The following is a 12,910-nucleotide window of genomic DNA, read 5'->3' as shown; positions in this document are numbered from 1 at the left end:
CGCCCCCCGGGTAATGGCATGGCTGGCCCCCGCCTCTGCAGCGCAGCTGGACTTCAGGTCGTGAAGGGCATTTGGAAACAGCTCAAGGGTTGGCCCCCAAAGCTACACAAAAGATATGGGATCTTGGCAATTCCCCTCCTTCCTCACAGACCTTCAATGCGTTTCTTGAGCCGCTGGCAGCCTCTTTCATATGCTCGCCGCCTCAGTCTCTCCTCAGCACTCTCCTCCTTCACCTCCTTACTCTCCTTGCCCTGGTTGAGGGACAGATACTGATTAGTAGATCACTGCACGGGGAAAATGTCTTGTCAGAAGGAGAGTAGAAACTCCCAGAAATAAGGTGCCAGTGTGAGACTGCAGCTGGCAGCACAGATAAACAGGCCTTCCCTGGCCTTGTAACAAGTACAGGCAGGAGCTCTTTTGAGGACACCCAAGTCAAACAGCATTTTTTCAGATGCTGTAAGGTTCCCCTCCAAATCTGTTGCTGTAGAAAACTGTCGCCCTCCTCTGTCCTGAGCAACACACTCCAAACACCCCCTCTAAGGGGACAATAAAGATGACAGGGCAATGGAGAGGCTACAGGTCTCACACAGCTCTGCAGGGTCCATCAGTGCTGGATGCTGGAAACAGGAGCCATCCAATTTCCTCAGCCAGAAAATGAGGGAGACAGCAGGCCACCCAATTTCTTCAGTCTCTTAGTGCTGTGCCCTACTCACCTCCTTGGTGAAGCGGTTTGGCCACCACGTGGTGGGAATGAGCTCCTGCAAACCAGCCTCCTCCACTCGCAGCGGGCTCTTAATGTAGAAGAACACAACTGAACGGAGCACATCGAAGCTGCGGCCAGGTTAAAGCAAGCACAGAAGCTACGTTGGGAGAAGGTACAGGGCATGTTTCCAGAACAGTAGCGAAAAATTCTGTTCCAAGCAACCACTCAAGGCTCTGCAAGATCCAGAGCCCCCTTCTCCTGGGAGAAGCCCCACGCAGTTATCACAGCAGCTGCCCAAATGCTAGCATGGCAGCTGGATTGCTCTGAAAGTGCTTTTGCTCCAGGGACATTAGAGGTCAGCCAGGTAGAAATGAAGTCCTCTGTGATAGCAGAACGTGAACTATATGACACTGCTCCCCCTCCTCAAAGCAGGACTTTGTGGAGAATGGTGTCAGGCAGACAGAGGAGACTAAAGAAATTAGAAATGACCTCTCAAAGATAGGGTGGCTTCTGCCTCGCAGGCCCTCCAGATGCTTAAAGTTCTCTTGGCTGCATTATTAGGGCAGGGAGAACTGAGCCTAGAGGAGGCACAAAGGATACAGAACATTGCTGAGTAGGTATTTCCTGGATTTCTCGTGCTTCAAGACTGCAATGGTGAGCCGGAGGTAGTGGATCTAGGGAAACAGGAGAAGCAAAAGTGACTCCATCTACAGAAGAGGATACAACTCTCCAATAGGTACAATGTGACAGAACTGCCATCTCTGGATCAAACAACCGCAAACTCCAGAACATAATGTACCTGTGGACAAGGGGACATAACAGAAGCTGGCTAGTCAGATTCCTGGGCATTCAGAAGTGCAACTCACTTGTAATCCCAGGTCTGGGATGATGGGGGAGAACCTATAAGCCCGCAGCAGGGACATCAGCAGTTGCTTGAGGCACTCGTGCACTTCATACTCCTGAGAAAATAAGAAACACTGAACAGCAACAGCGTGAAGTTGGGAGCATCTATAGTTCCCAGAGTGACCATGGTCACTTCTGAACTGAGAAAGCAGGTGCCCTGAACCCACAGTGTATGTCCATCCGTCTCCACAGAAGTTGGTGCCATCACTTTGCTCTCTTGGGGTACGTGCTGGCATTCAAGATCTCCAGTCACATCAGCATTAACAACATCCAAGGGACCAACTCATTTCTTATTGAAAATTTTGATGTCCCCAGAAGCAGGAAGTTATTTGACATCACCAGTTCCTTTAGCAGTAGGAGGAGCTTAGAAATGCCGTGTTAGCTCACTGCCAGTGTCACCATTACCAAGTACTCTGCGTTCAATCCTCATTCCCTGTATGTGAAGCAGCAGCCAGATGAGCTAGGTGAGAGGGTGGTCTACCACAAAAAAAGGGATCTTGTCACCAGGGAGGGAGAGAAGCTGATCTCTACCAGCATTTTCCACTCCTGTCCTCAGTACTTCCCAGGGTCTCCCTGTGATCCCTGGGGAGGAACCAACACCCTAGCAACTCACCTCCATAAGAAGCCACATGAGATCCAGCAGCTGCTGAATAAGGGGATGGGCCTCCACTGCCCCTCCTTGCTCAAGGATGCTCAAGAGGAAGGTCATAAGCACATCTTCTACCAGGTACACTTTGCACTGCAGACAGAGAGCCAGGTCAACAGTCATCCGAGGCACAGCTGAGGTTTACCTCTCCTTGCGAGCACAGTAACAGGCACCTACAGAAGCTTGCACTGGGCAGGTAAAACTCACCATAAGAGGGGAGAAATAATTGAAGATGTGGGCCAGTGTAATTAACACTGTGGGTTCTCCCTGCAGCTGCCACATGGATGTGTCCTTCTCCACCAGCTTCCCCTCCTGCAATGACAAACCCAGAAAAACACACGGCTTGGATGCAGCCCAGTCCACCCATACACCAGCAACAGAATGAACCGGAGGCCTGGAGCGGCCACTGTTCGCTGTCCCATGCCTGACTGCAGTCAAAACCTTGAACACGGAGATTTAGGATGGCAGGGCCAGGCCTGTGCCTCTGGAGAGCTGTAGTGCAGTCCAGATGACAGCTGCTATCAGCCACATGTGTGCACCTGACAATGCTTTTCTGAAAGGGTTCAAGTGTTCCTGATAGTTTGGAAATGGGAATCCCCGCAGAGGAGGACAGGCCTCTGCTCAAGCCAAGACCATAGCAGAAGGTGTCCCTATGCCTCAGGCATGAACAGACCACCTCTCACCCTAGCAGAAAAAAATGGTTTCTAGCAAACAAACAGTGTCACAGGCAAAGCAGTTCTCAAGGCAGATCTGCCAGAAGATCACCACAGCGCTGCACCAGGACACCAGTAAAAAGTTTAGGATATGAACAAGCATCTTTAAAGGCTGCAAAGTCAAATCAAGCAGTTCTGACCCTGACAAACATCACCTCTTGCACACTGGGAATGAAACTTCATAGGACTGAGAACCAAAAAGCCCAGTATGATTTAAATTAGCTCCTGGAACCATGGAATCCCATTTTGCAAGCTGAAGAGCTCCAGGAACAAGCAAGCCCCATGTAAAAGCTTGCAAGCATTTAGACCGTGGGGTGCATGGAAACACCTGAGCTGCCAGCATGTGCTGAGAAGTGCAGAACCACGGTGACGTGAGCCTACCGCCACATCTATTCCGATATGGATCACATTCTTCAAGTAGCCCAACAGCTTGCGAGCCTTCACGAGGTCTGCCACGGGCGGATCTTGCAGGGGGCGGTAACCTTCCACTGGATAAGTAGGCAAGGGTTAAGGTTAAATGCAACCTGATCCTTGCAGGACTTTTTTGGTTTGTGGAAGAAAAAGACTGTGTCTCTATTTTACTTTATACCCAGGTGTGCCACAGCCTCAGTCCAGACCACAGTCCCTTTAAATGGATGATAAGCCACAAGATCTTATCCCCGCTCCCTCACTATTGCCAGCAGCAAGTATTTCACACCACACTTGTGCTCTCCTCAGAAAGACCATGGGAGCCTCCACTCCAGTTATCAGCGAGCACACCCAGGACTGCTCAGGTGTCTGCAGGTTTCAGCGTTCACACAGGAAGGCAGCAGGCAATGCTAACACCAGGTCAGAGGTCCCACATGGCTGGGAGGTAAAACAGATCAGTGGCCAAGAGGCTCATCAGCGTTAGCGTTTCCAAAACCAGAGAGTGAAATTGTTGCAGGATCTGAGTGCCTGGAAAGGGGCAGCCCCCAGCTGCAGCAGTAGCTGCTGATTCAGAGCTGAAAGCAAATCTCGTTTTTTCAGAAACCAGCACTGATGTTTGTGTGCCCTGCAGTTCTGCTCCAGCCAAAGAGGTAGCTGGTTCTTCTCTCCTTGATCCTGCTCTGCGCACAAGTGCCAACAGAAGAAAGTGAACTGCAGTCACCCAAGACGGTCTCGGGACAGGCTCTTCTCCTCTCCCTACCCCCAAAGGATATCGGAGTGGACGGCTTCCGAAGTTAAAAGCCACGGACTCTTTGAAGGAGAGGCTGATGGCAGGGAAGTAAGCCATCCCAGCGCCCCTCGTGATGTTATCAAACGCGGTTCCCAGAGATATGCCGTTCCTGAAAGAAGGAGAATGCACAAGATTTTAGTCACAGTAGGAGAGGTTTTGAGGTCAACTGGGCAATTCAGGCATCTGTGCTCCCCTCAGCCACTTGCCAACACAGACATATCAGTCAGTCATGACTCCTGTTGCTCTTAACCTGGCACACAAGCAACATCACAGCCTTTGCTGCGGGCAGCAGAGCAGCACTCCCACTTCGATACGACAGCACAGGAAGACACTGGAGTCTGCACAACACCAGAACCCACTCAGCTTAAAGGGCAATCCAGATCCTTACGAGAGAACTAACCAGCAGGACATTTTAAAGGCAGGTGAGGTTTTTGGCCTCAGCCATTAGATGTTGATGGAAATGGAAGGATAATGCTCTCAGTCTGTTCCTCTCTAAAAGGTGACATGAAGCGTGTAACAGTTTGTAATTCTGGCTGACTTGTGGCAGGCTGTGGTTTAGGGGCAGGGAACAATTCTTACTTAGGCTGGCCCCTGCTCATTGTGCATGGGAGTTGGAGGCTGGAGATTTATCAGCTTTTCCGCAGCTCCCTGTGAATGCAGGACAGGCAAGGCCTACATGGACCACAAAAGCAATCAGCGTGGCTCAGCCAACTGCACGAGAGCCGCCATCCCCTCCAAAATCCTAGCAAACTTTACACAGACTTTGTAGCTTGAATGTCTTTCTGCCAAATGCTCTCACCTTAGGAGACTCAAGAGCCTGTTTAGATGATTTCTGAACACAAAGCAGAAAAGCAAAGGCCTCGATTACCAAAGAACTTAGCAGGGAGAGGGCAGAAATAGGGCTCAGCATCCTGCTGAGCAGTGAGGAAACCTTTAGGATACACACAGACATCAACAAAGCAGGGAACTAGGCAAAGATGCTTACAAGCAGAAAGCAATGGTGCCCTCATCAAGGTCTATCAGACAGCTGACGATGTCTCCTGCTGCCCAAGACTGCAGTAAAGGGAGAGAAAAGGAGGTTAAACATATATCCAGGGTGTTCCCACTTCAGAAGAAAGACTGCAATCCAACCAAGCCCTTGGGATTCAGGGCTGAAGGAGAGGGAGTTCCTTCTCACAGCAGCTCACATAGCATTCTCAAAACTGCACATCTATTTTTTTTTTCCCTCCAGCACTATGAACATGCACAGGACCAGACATATATTTATCCCAACACTGCTTCATCCTCTGACGTGCTACAGAGAACCAGTGCCTTCCAGAGACCAACAGCAGCACGAGGCTGGGAATCGGTCTGCTGGGGCTGCTAAACAAAGGACCCTCACAGCATGTCCAGCATCCCTGAAATACAAACAGTTGCTGGCACACAGCCTCCCCAAGAGCAGATTGAGGCGGCGGAGACAGCTTGAGGGCATTTCACAAGGCCCAGCAGCATCCAGCAAGCAGGAGGAGCCACCTGCCACCTTCTCCTTACTCTACACCCCATTCTTGGGAGGACAGCTACTCACTTTGCCATAGTTGGTCGTAGTCACGTTCCACTTGCGCACCCTGTTTCCATCATACGCGTATGAATCCGGAGTATCTCCAACTCCTTCCTGCACCAAAGTACAAAAGAGGAGACTCAGACCAGACGAAGCACAGAGGATCCCTCTCATTGCAAGAGCAGCTTTAGGTGGGGAGACCAGCAAACAGGGAGAGCAGCTGACAGCAAACACATTCTGCCTGAGAAAAGCCCTCACTCTAGGACCGAATGCAGTGGCCTGTGATCTCCGGTTCAGAGAAATACACCACCCTCTACTCACTTGTGGATCTGACGAAGAGTGCTGGCAACCTACACTTCCAACTTCTGTCAAAGCAGTCCCTCAGGCTGGCTGTCACCTCTCCACTCACACATTACAGACTGGCGAGTCAGTGGTTAGCTGACAACCCCTCCCAACATCAAAACATCCCAATCGGTGCCTGAGAAGAGCTGGCCTGGGCCTGCCTCTCCCAAGCAAAAAAGCCCTGTAGTACCAGTTGCTGAAGGCCATGGTGAGAGACAGGCTGCCAGCACTGCAGACCCACACACTGTCCAGAGACGACACCAGCTGAGAGCCAACATAGAGCAGTGGCTACATGCAGCATGAGCACAGCAATGCACTCACACAGTGCACCATTCTGTGAACACAGACCAGATTGTCTAGTAAAGACTTTTAAACCAGCAGACTTGGTATTTCTGGTGTGTGTGCTGGGCGCAAAACACCAGCAAGGCAGGAGCACAGCACCAGCATGATGCTCCACATTGAACCAAAAAGCAGTGGAGGAATCCAGAGCAGCCCTCTGCCACGCGCAGCAGTTACGCTACCTCCTGATTAAATCTGCAGTTGAGGGTACACCAGCCAATCTGCATGAGTCCCTGAGAGGAGATGAGCACCTCGTAAATCCATTTCCCTGAAAGAAAAGAGATGGCACACAGTAAATCCACACTGCCTGGCTCAGCAGAACCTGACACTGCTCCCACAGAAAAGGATGTGGCACACAAAGGAGCTTCAGGACAGCTCCAGCATTCCCCTCCCACCTCTCCACTCCGGTCTTTTCTCAAAGCAGCACTGGTTTATCTCCTTACCTTTATACACACACGTCGTGGCCCTGATGGACCCGAAGTTACTGTGGCCAATCACCTGGACCAACAAATAAAAGATATTTTAGTCAAGCAAAAAGGTAGGTTTGCTCAGCCCTAGCCGTTCCCTCCGCCATAGCCCTCAAAACCAAAGCAAGACGGAGAGCTATTCACAAGCACAGCACAGGGAAGAACCCTCTTACTACCTGACTCTCTCAATCTCAGGAAGACCATGAAGAAGAGATGAAGGTAGCAGGCAGAGGTAAAAAAGGATATGTGGATTAAGGAGGGAATGAGCACAGGAGCATGGGGTGTGTGTGCTCAGTGAAGGGGTGAAAGGATTAAATTCCAGTGGATTCTTGCAGCTGATTTTCTGTACGAGGAGTATCAGCTAAGGAACAAGCAGGGAGCTAGTGGAAACGAGGGAGAAAGGAAAGCCTCAGCTTCAGCCTCTTGCCCCCATTAGAGAAGACCAGAAGGAAGAGGCAGTCTGCTGGAGGGAGGGACAGAAAAGCTGGCTGCAGGCCTTTCCTCTGCTTAGACAGGCCCTCCAGTGAGCCCCTGGGCCAGGGGGATCCTTTCAGTTCCTCATAGCTCCACTCAGAGCTTGCTGAGACCTAGGGGCACTGCTGGACTGTGTCCCAGGAGAGCTCATTTCCTCTAGGAGCCTGCACCTTTCTGGATAGACTGTTTTCAACACGCTACACAGCCAGTGACAGGGATCTGCTATGAAGAACAAACCACAAAGCCCAAAGCGCTTTTAGTCCCACGAGACCATTTTCTGCTGCCCCCAGCATCACACTCACCCCGAGTAAGTCATCATCGACCAGCAGGAGCCCCTCAAAACCGCTTGTGTGGTCCAACACCACAGTAGAGGGACCAAGCCGGCCCTCTGCTACCTGATCTGAAACAAGAGTTGCAGAAATCCTGTTCAGAAAGTTGTGCAGGATTTAACAGTGCACCTTACGGTCGGACTCAATGATCTTAAAGGTCTCTTCCAACCAGATGATTCTGTGATGAGTGCCTCCAGCTAGGCTACAACAGCGCCCAGATTCTGCTACAGCAGAGGGAGACTAAAATAGCGTTACCTGTGTTAGACCATGAAAACCTCAGGACGGGAGGCACTACTGGCATTGAAAAGGAAGTTTTCACAGCAACACACAAGGTCTTAGCTATGCAGCATTCAGGTCATATGTTAAGTTTCCCACATTGCCTGAAAATTTTGCTTTGGCCAAATTCAACAACCAAATTAAACTCTGAGCCAAATGTTTGGCCAACATGTCACACTTTGATTGCAGCCAGTAAGAAAAATTCTTCCTGGGAGAGGAGCCAGGTTGTATCCTGCCACATCCTGACTCATTCAGGGAAATGGATGCTAGCAAGGATGCAGACAACAGCCTGAGGCCCAAAGTGAATCCCTACCGTGGACACCAGCATGCAAAAATTGTCAGCAAGCCTCTACACTTCCCACTGGGGATAGCACCGCACACTGCTGGTCACAGCAATGGCTCTGCATATCACTGTCAGTGCATACCTCCAACATTTGCCCCAAACCTGCTTTTCCAGGCATTTTTGCCTGGAAATATGCTGCCTCCATCTGCAAGCAGACCTGCTCCAGCTCTGGCAGATTAGCCCCTCATGGGCAGGAGTTAAAGGCACAATAAATTAGAGCACAGGAGAGCAGAACAACGCTCACTCAGGGAACTGCCTTTCATGATACAACTAGTCCTTCCAATTAAGCAGGACAGGCAGAAGCACAAATTAGACAGACACTCAGTGTCTCTTACCTCGACTGTCTTCGGAGCCATTCTCCTCTGCTAGCAATCGGTCAAGGTGCTCCTGCAGGTTCTGGAACGTCAGGTGCTTTCTAGGGAATGAACATGCACACGAACGCTTCAGAAAACTCTTGTCTCCAAGTTGTAAAGAGTTGCAGGCACGTGATTCTTGCCACAAACTTGAGAAATTTGCTGCCCAGTGTGTTGGTGCAATGAACACACCGAGGACCAAATACAGCAGGAACAAGCCAAAAAGTTAACACAGGATCTTAAAGCATTCAGTCTGCTCCTGAGTGTTTTGTGGCAGTAAGAAAACTGCGGTACGGTGGCAGCACGAAACCAGCCGTACTACCAACAACTCCAGACCACACCTTCGCTGCAGTCAGCATCACACAAACATGGTGGAAGTCAGCATTCATTTTTTCCTCAAGTATTTTGTAATAAAAAGAAGAGAGAAGACTGTATCAGCAGCTGTGGCAGTTCAAAGTTCAGGCGAGCTCCACGTCCTCTCTCTAACAGCCAAAACCATTTTGTTTTCATACTGGGGAGAAGTCTCTCATGCACCCCTCTCTGGGCCTCTCTTTTAGAGGCCTTTCTCACACTGCACTCCCCTAGGTGTCTCTTCTCAAAGCTAGCTTCTTGTACAAGAGCCAGTCCAGACATCCTGACTTGCTCTTATCCCTCCTCAAAACCTCTGCAGCCCTGAAATACCCTTTTGAAGCTGGTGAGACCAGAACCATGTGGTGCTTGAGATGAAGGTAAGCCACAAATTTATTCAGTGGCATAATCATTTCCTTACCCTATGTCCCTTCCCTAACAATTCTGAACTTCTTGCTTTCTTTTTCTGACTCCAATCTCATTCCTACGCAGTAAAAATCAGCCCAGGGCCCATCATTTTACACAGCGTGGAGGCTGTTCTCCTCTCAGCACTTTGCACTTCCCTACCCTTAGTTTCACAGACCAATTCACTATCCAGTCACAGCCACCTGGCCTTTGCATTGCTCTGAACAGCTTTGTAACAGCAGCAAACCTTCCCACCTCATGCTCTCTCCCTTTCCAAGTCTCCCAAAGATACTCGGAACAGCACAGGTCATGTTGCAGGCCTTGCCGGACCTTCTTTTACTGCGAGAGTCACTAGTTGTTCCTATCCCTGCTCCCCATTTCCAATGCCATCTGTGGAACATCTTCCCACTTCTCCAGGACTAGGGTTTCCCCAAGACTGTGGTGAGAGACCTTTTGAAAACCTCACAGGTGTAAAGATACACAGAAGCGGAATCAAAGAATCAGTTGTGGTTGGCATTAGAGAGGGTGGCTTCAGCAAAGCAGCTTAACCAGCAACTAGCATGGAAGAGGAGTTCTGGAAGGAGGTTGGAAGAGCATGAGACAGCCAGAGAGATTTCTGCAGTGAGCTCCTCTATGAGGAATTTAGGTCTCAGAAGACAAGATGTCATACCGTAGAAGTTACTCTCATATGGCAAATGTTATTTTCAAGACCTATTTGACAGCTACCGGGTTTTCTATCAAACAGCCAAGTCCAGGGAAAGGGTGGAAGGCAGGAGAAAAAGAGAGAGAGGGACCAGTCCAACAAACTATCAGTTTTGTGCTTTCAAGTTATTAATCACCAGGCAAAGAAATCAGAAATACTGAAAATCAAAATGCCTCAGGCAGATGGAATATTCCAAGGCACACTGGCAAGAGAACTCGTGAAAGAGTAACGTGACCCACTTTGCCTTCCCCCCCGCCATAACTCTAGCTCACCAAAGCAGAGAGGGCCAAGAGCTATTTTTAGTGCTGTGAGCTCTGAGCTCACATTTGAGCTAGCAGTACTAAGTATAGCCTGTGGAATGTGACCCCAGCCACTCGGCAGCAGGCCAACGCCACAGCCTGCCTGGCTCTGCCACACTCCTACCTGCGCTGAACCTGTCTGACTTGCCTCTGGCTAAAGACCTAAATGCAAGAGGAATTCTTCTCATCCAAAGCTACAGGTTTCTGGGATACAAGGTGATGCAGAACTGAAAACAAAGAGAAGAAAACAGAGGCTAAACAGGAATTTTGTGTTCCTTTCCCGTTGGTGACTCCTAATAATAAAAGTACAAACAGTTCCACAGCCTGAGAAACATATGGTATTCCATGTATCAGTGACAGCCCTGCCTTTATTTACAGGCCACTGACAACCTGTTTTTTCATTCTTATACCTAAAACCTGTGCATTTTGCACTTCCTTACAAATAAAGAGGGAACAGGAACAATAAGGTGAATGCCCACATGCCTATTTATTTCAGAAATATTGCTAGTGATCTTGGACATGGGGGTTTTCATGCAAAAAATTCGGAACAATCCTTCCTAACAAGCCCTGCAATTTGAAAAAGCCATTAAAGGAGAAGACCTAAGAGTCATTTCTACAGCATGGTGCTGCTGTCCTTTTCACAAAGATCATGGTGTGGCACTAAAAGGTAAAGGTCTTCCCTTCCACCGCAGCGCTGTGTGTCTGGGGACTGATACAGCATTGCTTGCCATCTAGTGAAGGAGCCGAAGGCCGGTACCTGTAAGCGGCTGCGGGCTGGTTCCCATCAGCACTGGTGAAGACGCGATGCAGGTAATCATTCAGCAGCCTGCTGTTCACGATCCCTTGTGAAGAACAGAAGGGGAACAAGAGTCAGGAGGCAAACCCGAATGTTAATTCTATGTACAAGCAAGAAACAGGTAACTGTGGGGAAATTATGTTCAAGTTTGAAGATAAACACAGTGAAAAATACATCTTCAGGAAGTCATTTATTGTCTTACTGTCTTTGCTAGCAGCCCTAGAGTCCGGCGTTATGCGGTGCATCTCTGCAACAAGGGTCCTTTCCAATTAGAGCTGCTCTACGACAGCAAATGGGAGGCTAGAAATTGGTCCCCACAGGTGGAACTACATCCTCAGGAATCCTGCTGTACTACTTCCAGAAAAAGGAACTTCAAAAGCTGGACGTGGGAATCCAATTTAATTAAAAAAAAAAAAATCTTATCACTGTTGCAATTCCTGATGTCCTATTCATACCTGGGACATTTTAAGTACCTACATCTCTTAATTGCACCAGAAGATGGTGAGATAGAAAGGCTTGCAGATGCAGCTCATCTCGTCTAACCCACAGCCCTCTTTAATGATGTACATCTCCCTTCAGCTTTCATCAGGCAAAGCAATCCCTAGTGTCACACTGGTGCAGCGTGCTTTATTTCTGGGTGCAACAGTGCCCTCAAATGATGGATTTGTGGTCTCATAAGCACATTTCTGCTGGATTGGTGAGTCCAAGAGAAAATAGACTGCCTAGCAGGTGCCAAAATTTCCCAGAAAAAGGATTAATCCGAGAACTTGACAAGCTGTTCATCCTAGAAGGGGAACTCTCTGAATCAGATGGGACAAATACAAGCAACACGACGTTCTCCAGCCTCTGAGGTAGGGTTGTGTGCCAAAAAAAGGGCACCAAGACATGAGCTTCTGGAGTCCTTAGTCCCAAAACCTCATCTCAGTTCAGGGGTTTACTCAGTTTCAATCCCACCATGCCTCATGTCAGTAAAGAAACTGCAACTGGAAGGCAGCTGACCTCAAGTGAGGCAAGGGGCGCTCACTCAATCCACAGTGGTCCTGCTTTCAGCACATTCAGGCCCATACCTGTGACCTTGGACTTCTCTGGCTCGGTGCTCAGCCTGTAGTTCTTCCTTGAGAAAGCAGTCCCAGCACCTCTTGACGTCATTCTTCACAGGCACCACTTCCAGAGCGGTCATAAGACAGACAGACGCCTAGAAAAAAACTTGCTGGGAATTGTGCCTTTAGATTTCTCCCTTTCCCGAAAGTCAATGTACCTGAATTGAACAACACAGATGAGCCAGAAAACAGCCAGAGTCCTTGCACTAACGACATCATACAAGAGCCCAAAGCCACTAGCTGCTAACCCTGCTCTCAGTCCCGCCTGTCCAACAGCTCAGAATCTTCCCAAAGTGGGCAAGGCATTAAGCCAGACAGCCACACAGACCTCACTCCACCAAAGGCACAGGCAGAACCACAGGCAAACCCTGCACCAAGTTTGAGCCAGAAGCACTGACCCTGCCCAGGGCTGCAGCTACCACCACTGCCAAACACCGCTGAAAGTGGCATCCACATCACACTTCTACTCATGTCACAGCATCACAGAACGGTGGCAGTTGGAAGGGACCTCTGGAGATCATCCAGTCCAACCCCCTGCTAGAGCAGGATCACCTAGAGCAGGTTAAGGAGATGCTTCTGCCTTTCTTCCCCACACCGTGTTCTTTAAGAGAAGAATACACATCTGGTTAATCCTCT

At 49.4% G+C, this 12,910-nt stretch overlaps 1 protein-coding gene across 1 annotated transcript in view; it reads right to left on the bottom strand.

Annotated features, from left to right (window-relative positions):
- The window catches only part of RNF123 (ring finger protein 123), a gene marked incomplete at its 3' end in the record, with an annotated part of 33,398 nt that extends 21,075 nt beyond the window's left edge, over positions 1-12,323 (bottom strand). Inside the window, 16 exon segments of the mRNA XM_010134282.1 lie at positions 152-251; positions 714-831; positions 1,304-1,377; positions 1,570-1,662; positions 2,220-2,345; positions 2,460-2,564; positions 3,347-3,461; positions 4,147-4,272; positions 5,149-5,216; positions 5,728-5,814; positions 6,564-6,649; positions 6,825-6,879; positions 7,625-7,722; positions 8,606-8,685; positions 11,136-11,220; positions 12,242-12,323. Coding sequence (XP_010132584.1) covers positions 152-251; positions 714-831; positions 1,304-1,377; positions 1,570-1,662; positions 2,220-2,345; positions 2,460-2,564; positions 3,347-3,461; positions 4,147-4,272; positions 5,149-5,216; positions 5,728-5,814; positions 6,564-6,649; positions 6,825-6,879; positions 7,625-7,722; positions 8,606-8,685; positions 11,136-11,220; positions 12,242-12,323 — 1,498 coding nt within the window.
- Between the last annotated feature and the right edge of the window lie 587 nt (positions 12,324-12,910).

This window comes from Buceros rhinoceros, unplaced genomic scaffold (assembly GCF_000710305.1).
Source record: "Buceros rhinoceros silvestris isolate BGI_N320 unplaced genomic scaffold, ASM71030v1 scaffold23984, whole genome shotgun sequence".
Lineage (NCBI taxonomy): Eukaryota > Metazoa > Chordata > Aves > Bucerotiformes > Bucerotidae > Buceros > Buceros rhinoceros.
This window is presented reverse-complemented; position numbering and strand designations above follow the sequence as displayed.